The sequence below is a fragment of the Platalea leucorodia genome, assembly GCF_965183815.1.
Source record: "Platalea leucorodia genome assembly, chromosome: 4".
Classification (NCBI taxonomy): domain Eukaryota; kingdom Metazoa; phylum Chordata; class Aves; order Pelecaniformes; family Threskiornithidae; genus Platalea; species Platalea leucorodia.
The window spans coordinates 28,168,675-28,187,979 of NC_138826.1; the positions used below are offsets into that span (position 1 = coordinate 28,168,675).

A 19,305-nucleotide genomic window follows, 5' to 3' on the forward strand; every position below is an offset into this window, starting at 1 on the left:
TACTGGAGAGCAATGCCTCACACCATGTTTGTACTGTGGCTATCACGGCAGATTCAGTTGCCTAACATTAGTGCTCATAAGCAGGTTAACATAACTTTGCAAAGAGCTCAAGTAACCCCTAATGAAGCTTTCTCTCTTTCCCTTTGCAGGTGGTTAGTCGAGTGGCAGCTCAGCAAGGATTTGACTTGGATCTTGGATACAGGCTACTGGCAGTATGTGCAGCCAACAGGGACAAATTCACTCCAAAATCAGCTGGTAGGAAAAGCCTTTTTTTGGTGTATTACTGATTCTTGGATGGTCATATTCTGAATATATGCTACCTGCGACTGTCTTGCATTCTTCAAAAACCAAAACCAAACATGTATTTGGTGGTAACAGTGCTGCTGCTTTTAGCATTTCAATGGCATGCTGTTCTGAGGATACATGACTTTGAAAATTTGTTTTTTCCCCCAACTACCACTGTTCGTTGCCCTGTTTGATCTTACAGATGAAATGTTACTTCCAGAAGCACTGATATTCAGTAATTTCATGGTGGGAATGAACACACTCAGGCCCCTCCATCTTGATAAACCATTGATTTTCTGTCATGTGTCAACCTCTAAATCTTTCACATTCATTCTGTACTCCCTGATATATCTATTACCAAACTTTTATTCTTTGACTGCATATGTCTGTACAAAGTAGTACCATGGTTTCTCGTACATCGAGTCATTAGCTTTAGAATTTTGAGCCAAGAGTAGGTGGCAATGCTATTGGTATAGTATTAAGTAGCCATTTTTTCCAGTACTATATGGCAGTAATCTTATAGGGCTCTGATCAAGTAGCAATATTTGATCAAGATGTATTGCCATTGCTTCTATGTATAGTAAAAGCAGAAAATGGACTTTAGGGTCTTTCTGTTTCTCACATGTTTGATTTAACTGGAGCGTTTAATTCTGATTCTCCTTTTCTTAGCTGATGAATGTCAACATAATGTGTGCTGGCTTGGAAAACAGGCAGATAACTGTTCCATTCCAGACTGAGCATGGATAACTTATCTGCTTAGTACTAAACTCTTATGCAGTCCCCATTTTAGAACATCAGAAAAGGTTACCTTCTACCAAAACAGTAATTTGTAGTCAGCTGATTGGATGTTAACATTTCTTTTCATGTTCCTTTTCAGTTTTTATCAGCCCCAAACTTCTTTACTCATGGCTACCTTCTGTCCTAAGTGCTCTAAGCAGTTCCTCATGCAAAAGTGGCTTTCATATCAAGGCATATTCACTGGCCTTATTGATTTATCTTTTGTATGGGAAGGGATCGTTAATTTTACTAAATGTCAAATAAACTGTCAGATTTTTCATCTGGGAAAACTGTGTGGAAGATAAAATACTCAGTTGACCAGGCACTATCTCCCTTTTTTTTTTTCTGAATTTCTATTAAGTTTCTCCAATAGTTAGCTATCACATCTCTTCTTCTTGATTTTTTTTTTTTTTTAAAAAGCTTGTCAAATGAGGGTTTCCAGCTATGAGTGCATTAAGTGAGGTATTAAAACTTTATTTCCTTTGAAAATATACCTATTAAAAGTAGTCGTACGCCCTCTCTTGCCAATTCTTCCTGAGGTGTGTGTGTCTCAGTGTATTAGTGAAAGTGAGGTTGCGAGTCTGGATCTTTTCATGATGTAGTCTTTTTCCATTAGGGCTTGGATAAGGGGATAGTCTTGACAACTGCTGGTCAGTCATCACATCCTAGAAAAGCCCAGTGTCAGTGTTTGATTTCTACCAGTAATTGCTTTTAGGGAATATATGCTTTTTTCCCAACTCATTACCCTAGCAATCTGTACAGCTTTCAGTCTCTCCATTGTTAATTGATACAATACTGGGAAAGCTGGTAATGAAATCGTGCTCTTCTCTGTGTATTCTAAAAACCTTCTCAGTTCCTTGCTTTGCTTCCTATTTCCGAGTTGCATACACAACTAATTTATTTCCAATGATCTTAAATATTTGGTTTCACAGCTGCTTTAGTTTTACCATGTATACAGCTGTTTCACCAGTTATTCCAGGGATTTCATCATGCCCATCCACAATGTGATTTTTAGTGCTCTTATTGTCTGTATTAAATACACATATTTTGGGGCATACCATAACATATTTTGTGAAATGTCACAATATCCCCTAGGGATGACCCATTCACATACAGTCTGCGAGAGGTATGGCATTGAATGGGCAACTTGAAAGACTGACAGGCTGGGATGACGAATGTGAGGTCATTTCAGACCATCCTGACTTTTTTTTGAAAGGGTTAATTTCCACATCTGAGTGCATTAACATTTCCTGATTTCTAAAGCAACAGTGGCTCTGCCCCCTCATTCAGTTTTTGTAAAAATGTTGAAATTGTCCTTTGCTTTTTTGGTAAACAGTGTGCATCATTGAAAGCTGCCTTTCATGATTTGCTTAAGTTGTTGTCAAAGATGTTTTTGTTGTTTTTTATTTCGTGTTGTTTTAAGTAACTCATTCTTTTTTCTGTTGCATCTATTGAAAGACACCTTCAACACTTCTTCCAGTCACTTTCCTACAGAAGGTCCCTGATGTAGATATCAAATGGCATAATTTTTAATGAATAAGCATTTGTTTTTCCCTTCCTCCAGGCTCAAGGGAAATTTACAATGGTTTGAATTCATTCCTCCAAGTATGAATCTAATGCTGCCAAAGGGATTGCTCTGGAAGCGTTTTTAATCCATATTGTTTGTGTCTGACATCCTGAAACGTAAGGAGAGAAAAAAACCTTTTCTAATTAAAACACATTGGAGTAGATGAACACTGGGGAAAATACTTGCACCAAATCCTTTCAAGGGCCATCCGCTATTAGTACCTCTTTACAGCTTAGGACAAGGCTTGCTGACTGATGTCCTGCGGGCTGGGACGTCTGGAGTGGCCTGGCAGTGGTGGCTGGCAGGCTTTGCAGCTCAGCTGTGTGGAGCAGGTGGGCCACCCCAGCCTGAAGTCCCTCAGGTCTGCCAGTTTGCAGAGGCAGCTGAACCAGTGCAATTGGTAGTCCTGCTCCTGTTCTCCAGCAATTCCCAGCCTGAGGTTTCTCAGGGACCTGTACTGGCAGAAGAGCTTTTGCTGGTACGGCTTGTTTTCTGTTTGACTGGGTCCTTGAGTTCGCTCTCTGCAGGACCCCAGGAGAGCGAGGGTCCCCCGTGGCAGTGCCCAAGGGTCTCAGTTATCCTTGATGGAAGAGGGCTGGAGCCTGAGGCTAGAGAGCAGAGCAGCCAGTAGCCAAACTGGCTCAGCTCTATGGGAAACCCACACCCCTGGCTCATGCAATTGCGCCCACGCTGTTTCGTCCCAGTTGGTTTAAACTGTTTTGGCGATAGCTCCCTGCTAAGCTGAAGAGGTTGAGGAGTGATTACAGGAGCTGCAGATGGCAGATCAGAGTCCAGGCAAGCATGGGGGGAAGCAGGGAGAGATGAGAGGCTGGAGCCAGGTGGGACAGCAACCTTGCCGGGTGGCACAGCCTCCGCCGGGGGGGAAGGCAGGGGAACAGAGTAAGAGCTGTCAGCTCCTGAGCATTTCCTATCCAGGACTGTTTGGTAATGCCGAGACAGCGTTTGATGTCCTGCTTGTTTGTCTTGTTTTACTTGGCCATGGAGATAGTTAACAATTAGCTAATACAAATTGTTTTGGAGAATGGCTTGAGGGAAGACCCGTGTGGCCTGAAAAGTATTAAAAAGTTGTCATGTGTGCTTTTAAATAGTAATGATGACTTAATGACTGTGCCTTTTGTCTCTGCTTTCTGATGTTTGTACCTGAAATAATAGCTGTGCCTCCTTTTATTCTTCTAGCCCATGCTGCTGCATTTGGGCTGCTGCCTCAGCAGGAGGTGAAGTACAGTGTTTCCCACCCTGAAGACAAATCCTTGAAAAATATATGTCTCTCTTTTGGTGACAGCTGCTCCCCAAACCTTCCACGGCAAATTCCTTTGCCTTGTTGTGACACCTATAGGGAATGGCCCAGCAGGTTAGCTGCCTGCTCATTTGCTTTCAAACCGCAGCAACCTTAGTCGCTCTTAGTATGTGAGTGCGTGGGTGTTCACGTATTCCGGTTTTTCTTTCTTAAGCTTGAAGAAGACCACCTTTCTGAATAGTGCTTGCTTGGACCTTTTCTGAGCATGATTTCTGCTGCTTTTGTCCTTCCTATAGAAAATTGTAAGTGATTTGGTAGCTGTATTTTAAGGTCTGCTATTCAAGTAAAACAGAGTTCACCCATCAGAGTCTTTATTTAAAAAAAAAAAAAAAAGAGAATAATTTTCTGTTCTGAAATATTTTTTTTAAAAAATACTTTATCGAGCTACTGAACTTCATTGCTCTTGTAGCTACTTTTGCTTTTGTCAGGAGGCCAAGCTGAGGCCAGGATGAGATCATACAGGGAGCTTTGTCAGAAAAGGACAGTGTTCAGTAGCTCTATAAAGAGAGAGAGAGATGGAGGAAGGAGCCTGAGGGCAGAACTGTGCAGAAAAGGTACTTTAGCAATCACTGAGAAGCCACAGCAAACAAATGCTGTGATAGCTTGGATGGGCAGCTAAGTGTTAGATTTTGATAGCAGAGATAGCAACCCCTTTTTGATATTGCTTTGTTTTCAGTCCCTAAGGCTCTGCCTGGTGTGCTTTTGGTTTTACTTTTCAAGAGCAGTATTACTTAATAATCTTAATTTTATATGAAGAATAAACTAAAACTTTATGGTATTTGAGGATTTTACATTATGTTTTATTTATTTCTTTAGCTTTAATTATTGTAATATAACTGTAAAATAATAGGGCTGTTCTTAGTGGATCTGGTACCAAAGCTGTGAATAAATTGGACCCTGGGTTAACAAAGGTATTTGCAGTGAGAGTACTGGCAAATGGTAGTGTTAAACCATCACTGGACAAGATACTGAGACCTAAGATATGTCCTGATTAGGGTATATCATCTAACATGTTTTACTGCCTTATTTCAAAGCAATAGTATAGATTGGGCAAAGTGTATTTTGGCATATTATCAAATCAAATGTACAGAAATGAGAGAAAAGGACAGAAGAAATGAGGCTGCAATATGAATGAGGAAAAGGTAGAAAGTAAGGATAACCTCTAGGTTATGGGGGACCGTAAGGCTAGATGAACGCTTTGCCTAAGTTTCCAATAATAATGCTCACATTATCTGTGGAGGCAAGGCAAAGCGGCTAAAAGGATTACAAGTATAGAATGGAAATTACTACGGCCAAGGCTGATGGCATCCCTCCAGCTTGAAGGGGCTGAATGATCAACATGCCTGCATTTGGAAAGAAATAGCGTATGAATTGTCAGTCTCATACCTCACACCAAAGATTTTCAGCAAATCAGTCAGGTCAAAACGGTCTCATATGACTGGAGAAGAAATACAAATGCTGTACCTGTACTTAGGAAAGTGGCTGATAAGAAAAATGAGTAGGCAGCTTTATAAGAGCAAAATAGAAGAGCTTGGCTTGGGTTGCTCATGAAATGAAAGCTGAGCAGAGTTATGAAATGTATGTAAATACTAACAAATAAACAACTTAGAACAAGAAGAGCTGTGAAGCTACAGGACAGTGTTGGCACAAAAACATAGGTGTAAGTTGAATAAATTATTAAAATAAGGGGGGAAATTCTGAACTATTAGAGCAGTTGCATTTGGAATAGGTTTTCAGTTAGAATGACAGCAGAGGGAAGGAAAATGGGAAATCAAACTGCCTTTTTAAAGATAAAACTCAATAAACCTATGAAACTGACTGTATAATGTGGTTCTTGATGTAGTTGGAAGCTGGTTAAGAACCTTTTATCTGTGTATTCCTGAATTCTTGCTGCATTTCCATGCAGCTGTCTGATCCAGTGGTACTTAGAGGTGGTGTCCTAAAACTGTCCACTTGACACTCTTCATTAAAATAAAGGCATCATTTTCTTTTAGCTGTTACCTTCTGAAACAGCTTTTGATGTAGAAGACTGGCTACATTTCAGGTGATCTCTAGGTTCCCTTCCCAGCTCTTAGCACAGATTCGCACCATGTGCCCTTGGCTGCTTTGCTCTCGGTTTTGTAGTTTTATATCTTTGAAGCAAGGATACTAATGCACCTTCCATCTCACTTTTATTTGTCTGGTTTAATTAAATTCAATATTATGCAGGACAGAAACTACCTCTTTCCCTGTAGGTATGTATCCAGTGCAGTGGAGCTGTGGTTTCAGCTGGGACACTTATGCTTTGTTATCATACAGATAAAATAATTCTGTTCTGGAACATATATCGGCAAGATATACCTTTGTTCCAACTATGGCTCTCTTTCGTAGAGATTTATAGTATAGATACTGCAAATAAATGAGTAATTCTTAATTAATTCAGATTATGGCGTTAGTTTCATTAGTTTCTACTAATGAAGTCAGCACCTCCCCTTGACCAAAGGGAAGCACGGTCAGTACTGTTGCTTAGTGGCAAGCAGCATTCATTTATGTCTGTAGTCTGTGACAGCCACACTTTGCCTGCAGAAAAGGGGATCACAAGGAAGGCAGAGTGGACTTCGCCTATTTGTCTTGCCCATGAGTTTACTGAGAACAAAACTCTAAAAGACGTGCAGTTTGGAAAATTATATCTTGTATCTTGAGCCTCTGTCAGGTTGGCTTGGCATGTGGCAGACTTCTCAGGAGTCAGCTCTCAAACATCGTGAGGTGGAGCACCTCAAGAGCCTGCAGAATGAGAGATGCTCTTGCCCACTGGGCCTTACTTGTTCGAGCTGTTCCTGTTCCCTTCCGCTGAGATGTCTGCTGCTGATGCATTTGGTCTGCCTTCTGCTCTTAGAAGAAACACGATCATACTTGTGTCAGATTTTCATTATCCTTGGGTTGGCAATTCCTCTTTGTCTTTAATGTGAGCTTTAGGGCCTCATGGCTTACCTATGTAGATAGGTATTATTTTTCTGGAATGGAAATTTACTTCCTTTTTGGCATTCACTGCTCTGCTGTGCACTTGAATGCCTATGTTTATAAAGGAGGTTGCATGGCCGAGCTACTGTTTCTTTATTCTGTCTAGCCAAAATATCAGGTGGTTTATCTGACCTGTACTTTTTGACATTTGACAGGTCTGTGTTACCGTGGTACCAATTCTGACTTATGAGAGATGTAGCAGTAAAACTCTGTTGCAAGGTTGGAACATTTTTGCACTAATGCCTTTACTGTAGCACTTAGGAAAATTGCAGAGACTCAGCTATAGCAACAAGCTAGCTCTGCTGTTTTCTTAGTCTGTGCCTTGGATTTTCGTGAGGCTAGTACTTACCTGAATGCTCACTTTGCTGTGGATTTGAAGTGTATAGTGAATTTAGCTCATTGTGCGATTCCTGGGCAGTATGTTTTCCTAGTGTGTGCAACACACTTTCACTTGGACTGGAACTGGAATTCTCCAGAGAAGATTTCTGTTGATTTCTATCACTGTTTTGTATCTTCTGCTTCAGGGACCCCGTATGTGCTGAGAGCAACTGAAAATTTGGTGATAGAGACAGACTAGAGCTTTGTATCAGTGTGAGTTTTGATGGTTTATTTTCTGTTGTTCTGTTGAGTAACATATCTGTCCCTCCAAACATGAGGTAAGTCACAAACAGAAAGTAAGAAGGGAGGCAGCTGTGAAAACATGCATATATTCATGGGAGAGAAGAAAGCAAACTCTTCAGAATGGCATTTGCCCTTTACAAGTTACCTTTTCTCAGCTTACAGCATGCAGTCCTGAACGTGTTCCCTTTTGAGCTGCAGTGCATCCAAATGTACCTCACTGCCAGTGCTCTTTTATCAGCCTGTGTGTCTTGGAGGCAAAGAAGCTCGTGAGGAGTCCAGCTGTGAGAATGGTAACATAGCAACTTCCGTGGGGATCGGTAGCTTTTTTGCTGCTGGAGGGCTGAACGGCCGAAAGCATGAGCCATGCGAACAGATCCGATCATCAAGCTCCAGGACAGCAAGTTCACTTCCTAAATACAACTGAGATTCCACTGGTCAAAATTTCAGATCCATTCCTAATTCCTGCAGGTTGGTCTGCAGCATGTGGTCAGCCTGTTAAGAAAAGTTCTTGCTCCGAATACTCTAGAGACGATACTCTGTGAAACACAGTGCTTAGTAGACAAGACGTTATATTTTGTATTTCCCTGTAAAAAGAGAGATTTCCATACTAAGAAGTCTGACTGAATAAGTGTTTTAGTGTTTCATCTTTTTTAATGTTCGTGTTTAAGTACACCTGTTAAAGTATGCCGATAGCAAGGTATTTACATAAGTGCTATGTGATAAAATACATTCATTTAAATATCAGTTAAAGAATAATCAAAGAATCATAAGGCTTCATCATCGTAGATTGTTCTAATTTGTATTAGTCTTTGTTGCTCTTCGTGAGAGGGTATTCAAGGAGAAAGACCACAGAATAACAGAAAATGGATTTGAAAAGAGATATTAAATAATATATTCCCAAAACAAATGTGGTATTGTTCCTTATAATGTGTTCTGTTTTTCTGAGAAGTTCAGTAGAGGTTAGTACGTTCATGTTTGATAAGGCTTCTGGATTGTTTCCATTTTATAGATTCTTTTTGTCTCAACTTACTTCAGTTTCAATAACGCATGTAAAGAAAACCATCAAATTGGCTTTCCTCTGCAGGTTTTCTGGATGTTGAGGTAAATACCCCCTTTTTATTTTTTGATAGTCTGATTAAAACTGCAAGGATATTTGTGTCTCGTCGTGGACTTTTGTTAATAGCCTAATAAATCCACACTTTCCTTATTTATTCCTGACACATCTATAGATGCTAAATCATGCTTTGTAGCAGTTATCAATAACACCTGACTTGAGGAAGAAATAAGATTTCACTCAAATAAAAGAAAAATTGAGAAGTTTAGTAGCTTAACAATAATAATACCCCAAAGGTATGGATCTGAAACTAGAAACTTAAGGTTTTTTTTGAATCTTGTTTCTGTGACTTAAACCAGGCTTTTATGAAAGTCTGGATGTGAAGTCCAAGAAATGAGTCTATGATGGTGAATGTGTCTCTGCTCCTGTAAGATGTCCCCATAGCTGACGTTGTTGTTGGGGCCGGGGCTCATAGATGGGATTTCCTAATTTGCTGGAAGGAAAAAATTATCAAACGTTAGGATGTCTGGGTGTTGTGCAGTCCTAAGCAAATCTCTTTGACTCTTCTATTTGTCTGTATGATAGGTATGTCTGTTGTACCTACGCTTTCTTTGTTGTTGTGAATATGTATTTCTTCCATGCACTGTTACAAAGAACCAGTGTTTCTTTGTGTTTTGTATGAACTGAGTATCTGCTCGACCTCAGTGGGTCACTTGTAGAAAAACTTAAAGTAGTAGCATTTCATACAAAAACTTAGTTTCTATGAAATATGTGATCAAACTAATGGTTAAATGCAACCTCCTTCAATATATTCCTTATTTCTTTGAGAAATGCCTGCATTTAAAGTGTGCTGGGGTTAGTAATTTTAGTGGATGGAACAAGTTACGGATTTTTAAATCCTGCCTGCCTGTGTTGTTGTTCGCAAAGCCCCGTTTAGGGCTCTGTAGATTCAAACCTGCAGCCGCAGACACCAATCCTTAGTTTCAGGTTCACAGACGGGTTTTAAATGTGCATCTTCTAAAACAAGCTCTCACAGGAAACAAATTTGAACATTTCTAAAGGCAAATATTACTGACTTGGCTTTGAACTCAATAATAGAAGGCAGAACAGGGGCAGCTCCTGAGGAGATAAATTGAACACTGAGCATCTGCGTACAAAGCAGGTTATTTGTTTCTTGTGTGATAGTCTCCCCTATGATTGTCTGGTCAGACCCAAATGACATTAATCTTGCTCACTCTGGAAGATATTGTCTTTCCATCATAGAAAAAACAAATGAAATTATTTAGTGTATTTACTACAGAAGCAATTTCAATTAAGGCAAAGAACCAGAGAGACCTCTAGGTTCTCAGTGTGAAAAATGACTCACTGTTGGTCTAAAATGAGATTGGGAGATGTAAATTGTTGGAAATTTATAACAGTTGCTGCCTCCCACTGGGAATGTTGGAGTGGTCCTTAAAAAGCCAGATACCGTTGCAAGCAGTAAGAGGGTTTTGCTTTAGCGGTCTAGTATTACAGCCAATGTGTTTGTTTCAAATAAATAGCAGTAACTACAGTAACTGTGAATTGACCAAAGGAAAAGCAACAAGGTATTGGAGTTGTGTCACTGTTGTGCTGTCTTGAGAGCAAAAGCAAAGACTTCAGGTAAATTTTTGTTAGAACCAAAATTGTGTAAACCTCCTTTGTCTGTTCTGTTACAACATCTAGCATGTTTTACAGGACAGTAAATTGTTTTTAAATTGTGATGTAAAATTTAACTCAATTTAGCTAAATATACATCCAATACCTAGGATGAGCATCATTGTGAGCTGGAGAAGGGCTAGATTGACATTGTGGTCTAGCAACTGTCAGAATGGAAGAAAGAAAAAATGTTCTTTCAAAAGAAAGAGATTCTTTTTACTTCTTTCAGTGTGTGGAAAAATTCATGGGCAAAGACAAGGTCTTTGGTTGGAGCAAATTCTGTGTTCATTTGATTCTTTGCAGCCAAATATTGCTCCCAACTTGCAGTGATAGAGATGGAAGGCAGAAGCTCCTCAGCCAAGGCAGTACAGTATGATGGCTGCCACTCAAGGAATTCCTGCATCTGCGCTGCTCTCAGTTATATCAAAACAATTGTGTGAAGCTGTGTGCTTGGCATGGGATCTGGGGACTGATCCACCCTTTAAAGTCTTGATAGAGGGGTGGAAAGAAGTGTTGTGTTGCCTGCTTGTTTTGTGTAAGTGGGATCAGCCCCCACACAGAATCATTCAGTCCCTCTAAAGGGACAGAAAACTGGTTGAGAAACAAGAATAACGTTTCAGAGCGAAGTCCTTAAGCCTGTGACACAAAGCTTGTGAATCACCACACCACTGCTGGAGGCTCAAAGGGATCCTTTGGTTATTGATTATAAGATAACTATGACATACACCAAAATTCAAACTTAGTTCACACTGAGTGAATTTATTGCTAATATGAGAACCCAAACCATGTGTCAGGGCAAAGAAGACAGCTGAGCACAGTTCAGCAGCCAGTCTTCCTGTAGAGTCCTTGCTAGGAGCTGGGCTTCAAGCAGACCTCAGTCCTTATGAAGGACAGCAGAGTGGTTTTCAGCATCCCTTTAGAACAGCTACGTGTGCAGAGCCAGTTCAGCATTTTTCTATTTTTCTTGCACTGTAATGTGTGGAGTAGCAAACATTGAAGGTGATGTTAGAAAAACAGAGGGGAAATCCTGACTGCCATGTCTGACTTGGCACAGTCCCCTTTGGTTCAGTCAGCACTACAGACTGCCAGGCTTCCGCAGTTGAAAGTATGTTCTGTGTTCCTCATATTTTCTTGATCTGGTAGAATTCACATCTTCGTGCATCAGTGACAAATGTATGCTTTCACTCAGAGAGAGTGGAAAAGCCAGAGTCTCCAGCTCTGGGGAGGGTTATGTTTTCAAATTGAGGGAGGATGGGAAATATATTGGCCCCACATTTAATTAAATCTTAAACTTGTCAATCACATAGTCTTAAACTCCATAGAAGGATGATGATGACCTCTAAGGATAGTCTTCAAAAAGCTAACACTGATACACGGCTGACAGTCTCTGCATGATGCAAATCATGCTGGAGGGGAATTTTGTAGAGAAGAAAATAAAACTAAACTGAGGATCTGGAAGGAATGCAAACATATATGCGCATCTATTGTGAAGTAAATATATTTGGACTGTGGTTTGAAAACATACTGGAAACTTGGAATAGTCGGATATTAATTATATAGGTTGCCTCATGAAAGGAAAACGTTTTAGGTGCCATTTAGTCTACAAGGGTGAAGAAAAAAGATCTGTAAAGGATCATTGTTCTATTGTTGTATTTATTTGCATAGGTGATGCTTTTATCTGCCTTTCATCTCTCTGTCCAAAACTCTCTACTTATCATGAGGTCGATAAAGCTATAAAGGTTGCAGAGAGATTGAAAATATAAAACTATGCTTGAGAAGGCTCATGTATGCAGAAGTAGCTCTCTTCTATAGCAAGGTTGGAATTACTTTTTAAGGTTCCATGTCTAGAAGCATTATTTGTTAGTGATGCCTTTTCTGAACTCTGTCTCCCCTTCTCTGGAGAGAAAGCCTTGATTGCTGGCTGCACAGGAGGGTGAGAAATTGTAGATGCGGTGTTTTCAGTGTGCCAGACCAAACAGCATCTGTCCTGCACATTAAACAGTGTCCGTTCTTCTGGCAGCTGTTAGTAAGCTTTTAAAGCAGTAGAAGAGTAGAGATGACAGAGTTGAAATAGGTCTATTCCTTTTACTGATGCAGCAAAAAGATAGAGAGCAAAGAAGGGAGAGGTCACGATATGGGAGCAGAGGGAAAGGACAGCATATGCCTGCTCTGCCTGCAAAGCTGGCAAATTCTAGACAAATGAGTTAGTGTGGGAGAGCCTCAATTTTAGGCTAAAAATAGAAATTTTAGGATGAAAAATCTAGACATGTCTGGGAAAACCCAATCATATGGTAATGCAAAATCCAAAGGAATGGGATAATGAAGTTTTATGAGATCTGCAGGTAATAATGTGGTTCTCATTATGGCATGCACAAGTTAATAAGCAAATAATACCCCCATAACTAAAATTACTAGCTAAATGGATTTTTTCCTACATCTCCTTCAACCCCAATATGTCAGCCTATCTTAACAAACTGAATGGCTTTAAAAGAATTGTATTAGTTCTGTCACTTAAAGCATATTGCTTTAATAATCCAACTGGTATGTTCTTCTGTTCTTGTGTCTCCAAATGCACTCATGAAGTAGATGGGTAGTTGATTTCTTTATATCAGCAGCTTTCTCTTCAGTGTAATTTGAGGCTGCACCTTTCTAAACTTTTTTCCAATGTTCTTTTGAAAGCAGAACGTTAGGTATGTGCCAACAGTTTTTGAGTAAATGAAGGACTATCCATCTTGCTACACGCACACAGTTGTAAGTGGCGTTTCTGAAAAGTCATTAAATCCATGGGATTTCTGCTGAGTGTTTTTCAAAGACCTGTTGGTATTTTAGCTGCGTATTTACCCGTACAATTAATACAAACTGCATAACAAACCCTTTGCTGTTCCAGTAGCTCGGCACAGCTCAGGCACCTGACGGTCATTCCATTAGCAGTGCACCCAGGCGCAGCACAGTCATCGCACCATGCGTTGCAGCGCCTTGGTATGGAGGAGGATCAGGGAACCCTGCAGTGAGCTTTGTAGATGAGGACTGTGATAGACGGCAGAGGGTCTTCAGAAGTATTCTTTGGGGTTCCTTGTTTATTTTGAGTAACAACTTCTGTAGTGTTTTCCATAACGAACTCACTTCTTGGTTTTCTTCCTGTTTTCCTCCTCCCCCTCCACTGCTGTATCCTTCCAAATCCACCTGTAATTGTAGTGTGCCTGCAGTTAATAACAGCTGTCATGTATTCCAGGTTTTAAAAGGCCATAAACACAGAAGAATGGGCTGAGTTAAAAGGCTTGTTCAAGATGCTATCTGTGTGCTGAATACAATTGCATGAGCATGTTAAAAGACATCTGATTTTCCTGTAGAGGTGTTTAGCCGAGCATCCCGGCAGGAGTTGGAGCTTTGATCTTGCTGCTTTGCTCTGGTGTGTGTGCTATGGAGGCACCTAGCTGTCTTTTGACCTCTGGGGACTTGAACTGTTATTTCTGTTGTCTGAATGAGTGGTGTTCATGTGCTCGGCATTCTTTGTGTAGTTGTTTTTGTGTTTTGGTTTGTTTGGTTTTGTTGGGTTTGTTTGTTTGTTTGTTTTTTGTTTTGTTTTTTTTTAATGCAATGCTTTATTATTTTGTGTTTGTTTTTACGTGGCTTTAAAATATCCTGGATATTGGGATGTAAAAGCCATCATTCAAGTGAACAAACAAGACATTTACAGCAGGCTCCTCCACACTGCAGGAACTAACAACAGTGAAAAAGGATTCCTATATAAAATTAATTTTTCTATGAAGTAGCTGCTTACTCATGAATTTTCATTTATAGTGTGTGAAGCACAACTTTTTGCACTTTATTTACATAAATGGAAAAGGATTTTCTATCTTTTAAAAAAAAAAAAATCTGACTTACAAAAAGAAAGACTGGACCACCCAATTTATGGTGTGAGTGGAATAACTCTATTCTCTCATCGTTCTTCAATCATGAAATTGTCATTATTCATGAAAGCACTTAGGTCTATGCTTGTTTTTTGAGACATGCTTAGTCTCTTTTTGCATGTTGTGAGTGAAGATGAGTTGTTTAAGTGCATTCCTGAATCAGAACCTTAGTGCTAATCCTTCAGTCACTGCAAAGAATAAATGAGGGGCAAAGACAAAGGGCCAAATTAAAATCAACGAGATTCTATTCAGATGGGCTCTGCTTCAGCAAGCACATATCTAATTATAAGCACACAAGTAGGCTCACTGACGTCAAAGTTAATTGAACTGCTTAAATTTAGGCACATGCTTAAATTCTTTGCTGAATCAGTATTTTTGAGCCAATGAATAATAGGACAGCATTGCTGGTCCAAAGCATGATTTTGTGGATGGGAAGGAGTTTAAAGTCCCCCTTTCCTCCATCAGTTCCTCTGAGGTCTGTCTGCTGGCATTTTATTTGGTGAAGGCATGTGTCAATACGTTAAAGTTCCTTAGAGCGTTTGCTAACACCACCTCAAACATGACAGTTGGATCTCTTTATTTTTAAGGCACCTTTCCTCCATGCAGTATGCTATGCAGTATGGCAGGACTGTGCCCAACACAGTAATCTTTTCAGCTTTGTTTTTCCTGATGCCACCCTTAAGAAATGAATCCCTTTGTCCAGTGTCTGAAAGCCAAATTACTAACTCATTTTCATAACAAAATGAGAAATGAAGAAAGCATGTAGACAGAAGTATTACATGAAGAATGTGTGTCACATAGAAGAAGCTTTGATTCCTTTGGTTACATGTGTTATTTTAATTTATGATGTCATAAATAAATAACCCGTTATTTGTTGGCCTTGAATCATTAAGGGCCTAATAAGAATTTCCCCTGTAGGAATACAAAGGACAACATGATACCTCTTTCACAGAAACACACACATGGGGGTTTCAGCCACGTTTCATAAATGAGCTGGGGCTGGTTGTGAGCTTTTAACTATGCTCCCTGCCTAAATAACACAGTAAAGTTGCCCTGATGTACTAGCAAGGGATTAATCAGGGAGGTGCACTGCAAAAGATCAGATTTCTTCCACTTGGTAAAACTCACGCCATGGGGACTTAGGGGCTGCAAAGGAAGTTAATAAAGTTATCAACAGCAATAAGTTCAAAAAAGAAAAGCAGGGAAGAGAGCTAAATAAATCTAGACTTGTGTTTTAAAAGGTACTCAACATTTTGTTCATGTGTACATTATCTTCTAATCACTATTTCCTGGTGATTGCCTGAGTCTAAAGCTTAAATTTAATCATCTTCCTTTAGAAGCCAGAAAATGACATGTATTCATATCTTTGTGGTTTTAAAAAAAAAAAAAAAAAAAAAAAAAAAGAAAAAAGAAAAAAATAGAAATTGCCTTCCCTCCTGATGACTTCTGCATCGGTTTCACCAGTAGTGACTGAAAGCTGTTGCTTTTGGAAAAGTGCTCTGTTACCTGTGTAGGCTGCCTTGATGGAGAATGTGTAACCTTGTAGTCAGTTGTTGTCTGTATCATGCAATTTATTTCATGCCAGTTAGCAGCTGTATTCACAGTCTAGAGTAGCACGGTCTAACAGGTGGCTTGTAAGTCAAGTCGGAGCTTCAGTTTGACTTGGTTCCCTTTGCTAGGTAAGGTAAAGTAAGGAGAGAGGGAGCAGCTGTTTGAACAGTGAGTGAGACACTGTTCTCTATAGAGAGAGCTGGGCTACTGCCAGTGACAACGCATCAGCTTTGCTCTGTTGGGTATCTCCCACATTATCCTCCTCCCCCCGCAGCAGCTCATCATCCTGCCACAGGTCAAGAGTATAACCTGTAGAGAGTCAGAGCAGCTACTGCAACTGCTGAAGTTGTGTGCATGGAGTTAGAAGGAGGAAGCAGCCCATCATGCAAGCAGCTTTCTCATGAATATACTATAAATTGTCTTTTTTGCTGGACATCATCTCAGCCAGCAAAATAGAAGTAACACTCAGGCCTGAATGATGGATTTTTTGACCATCTTTTTCATGGAGTATTCCTTGACTGCATCCCATGTGTCTCCCTGAGATGATGATTTAATTAATTTGAACAAAGATATTCCTTTACCAGTTTTCTTTTTGAGATTTTTTTTTCAGTCATATTTCCATATTTTGCATACTAAACAGGATTAAGTGTCAAACTCTATCCAAAACACTCGTCGTGATAACAGAAGGATCAAAGTGAGGGCACAGTCACTTTATATGTAGAAGTTATCTAAATGGATAACAGGTTACAGTAGAACCTGCAATAGAATCACCTAAGTGGGCAGGTTTAGTTATGATTAGAGAATGCTACCGGAGGTCTCGGGTTACAACTGGGGCTTCACTAAAGACTTGTCTCTCTTTTCTTCACAGCCAGCTGTCTGGATTTCTACTCTCAGTTACCATTCAAAGGGATAGCGGGTGGCCGTTAGAGCCATCATGCAATCTCTTGTTTGCACTAGGACTTTGAAATCTTTGTTTGGAAGCACCTCAAATATAAATATTTGAGATTGTTTTTATACAATCAGTTGAAGAGAGAAAACAGTCATTTGCTGACCACTAGAGAGAATTCTTTTGAGGAGAAAATCCATTTCCCACTCTTCATTCTTTTCCTTTTATCGTCTTTCTTTTTTGGGGTTGCTGTTAAGGGACAGTTAAGAACAAGTGGTATGATCCATCTGTCTCACATTGCAGAGAGCAAGAGCATGAGGCACCCCGTGGACTCTAAGAAACAATGCGAATCTCTTGTCTTAAGTGCTTGTAGCAAACAACCATCCAAAGTGTACGTATATGCGGGGTCTGTGCAGTCTGAAGTACTGCCGCTATGGGTAAATAACTTTCTCATTCAAAAGGCTAATCACACATTCTTATTAGAGAAGCTAAAGTGGAGTATCTCCAGAAAGCGTTGCTTTCTGACCTTTAAAGCTGTTACCTCCAGGGCAGAGTGAAGCAGGATATTTGCCTCACTATTGACTGTGACATTTCTGTCCTAAAAATAGATCACTACAATCCCTTTCTAGTTCAGACCAGCACCCTCTATGGGTATATAATATTCACTCAGCTCCTGATTTTCAGAGGTTTTGAGTAGCTGGATATCCCAGATGGAATGCTAAAGCCCTCAGATTGGGCCAGTAAGGTGAAAAAAGTGGAAGGAAAGTGCCTCAGTATGTTTTCATTTGCTGTAGTACAGAAAATGTTTCCTGTGGAAATCTTTAGCTTAATCTGAGTGTGCTGAGATCAGAGATGATTAATCCACTTAGTGGATCCTTCAGCAATGGAAAGTGGCTGCACAAATCTATGTAAACCAAGGGATCTTTTCTATCTCCTCGATTTACATAGTTCAAGAGTTACTACGTTCTTAGCTATAAGCATATGGGTTTATTCTGCACCATAACAAATGGTGTAGCTCAATAGCACTTACTATCAGTATTTTAATCATATAAAATAGATATTTAGTCATACTACTCATGTTCTTTGGATGTCTTTTATACTCTAGATGAACTATTCATTATATTTAGATTTTTATTTTTGTGCATGCTTTGTCTATATGCAAAAATAAAGCATTTTTATGAATACATTCTATTTCCTGCTAGTTTTGATGACTGTAAAAGGCACTAAATGTGAATTTACACTGGACTGGTTGAAAAATGTTAACGAAAATGAAAAATTTCATAATGTATTTTATTTATTTTCCATCCAAAGCTGTTAGAGTCACCCAAGGTCATGCAGACAGACGTACCGATCCTGTTTAGCCAAATCCATGCTGACCTTCAAGTAGTTGAGTTGCTCCTTTGATATCGGTATTAAATGATAACACATGTGAGTTATTGATCATGGGAATACCGAGAATTAATCTTTACAGCAGAAAAAACTCTTTTTCAATGGGACATTCAGCTTGGGCAAGCTGACGTGGTTAGATGGAGATCAAGTTCCCTCTCACTAAATCTGTTTGCCTACCTACATTTTAGATCACAGGCTAAATTATTTGAGGTGTCCTGCTAAGTCTTTTAGTGTTTTCAAGAAGACTTCATCGGCTTTTGAAGTTGGGGAAGACATATTTCCCTTCAGTGCCCTGGGAAAGAACTGGCATGCCATTTCAGCTTAGAGCAGCACAAAGAGCTATGTCAGATCCCCTTAGAAGACACGGTGGGAAGCAGAAATGGTAGCAGTACAGTTCCTTCGGGAAGATGAATGGTATAGGGGAACAGTCACTCGTATAGCTCCGGCAGGTAAACACAAGCATTTGTATTGATCCGCCAGTTACCTGCACGGAGGACACTTCTAGTTGAAGATCTATTCGAATTAGCTGTGGGACTAACCTTTTCTGTTTGCTTGTCATCTCAGAGAACTGTTTGCTCTTCTTTTGGGGATGGAGAGAAAGGAGGAGAAATCACTGTGTTACAGAAAAGATATGCTCATCACTTCAAACCTACTTACTGCTTCTGCCCTGCTGATCTGCTAGTACTACAAGAAAGTTATGGGAAGCCTGTAACTTTTGAGCTGAGGAAACACATTCTTGACACTAATAAGCAATTTCCCACAACAAATAGCAATGGGAACTTTTGGGTTCTTCCATTGGAAAGAATGATACTAATTGTTTGGCCACAATACAGTGGCTAATAGGAGCTCCTTCCCCACATCCCCCTTTTTTCCGGTCGGTGTGGCACATTCCAATTTGTGTTTGCTTCAAGGCATAGGAGGAATCCCTCATGGAGGGGGAGGGTTGTTTTATCATGCTCCAGCGGGCAAGCAGTAAGCCTTTTGCTTTCTTCAAATACCCCAGTTACAGAGTAGTTGGGAGGGTTCTGGATTTCCCCCCACGTGCTCCAAAAATGCAGCATTCTTTGTTTTTCCACCACAAATGAACTGAAACCCATAATCTCTGCACTGAGCAGAAGTGATTAAAATAGTGTGGAACAGATGGTTTAAAAGCTGCCAAAGATTGAATCTTTTGCTATTTTGTTTCTTGAAACAACATTAGTTCCTGAGTCAGCTTTGAGTGGGCCATCATAACTCGTCAGAGATAAGAGAGCATGCTTATTTCTCTGT

At 39.9% G+C, this 19,305-nt stretch overlaps 1 protein-coding gene across 4 annotated transcripts in view; it reads left to right on the forward strand.

The window, feature by feature from the left end:
- ZMIZ1 (zinc finger MIZ-type containing 1) overlaps nt 1–19,305 on the forward strand; it is a 365,555-nt gene that overhangs the window by 232,897 nt on the left and 113,353 nt on the right. For all 4 annotated transcript variants that reach the window (XM_082308314.1, XM_082308317.1, XM_082308316.1 and 1 more), the window contains one exon: nt 150–255. In XM_082308314.1, the coding sequence (XP_082164440.1) occupies nt 150–255 (106 nt within the window). The remainder of the gene's footprint in view (nt 1–149; nt 256–19,305) is intronic.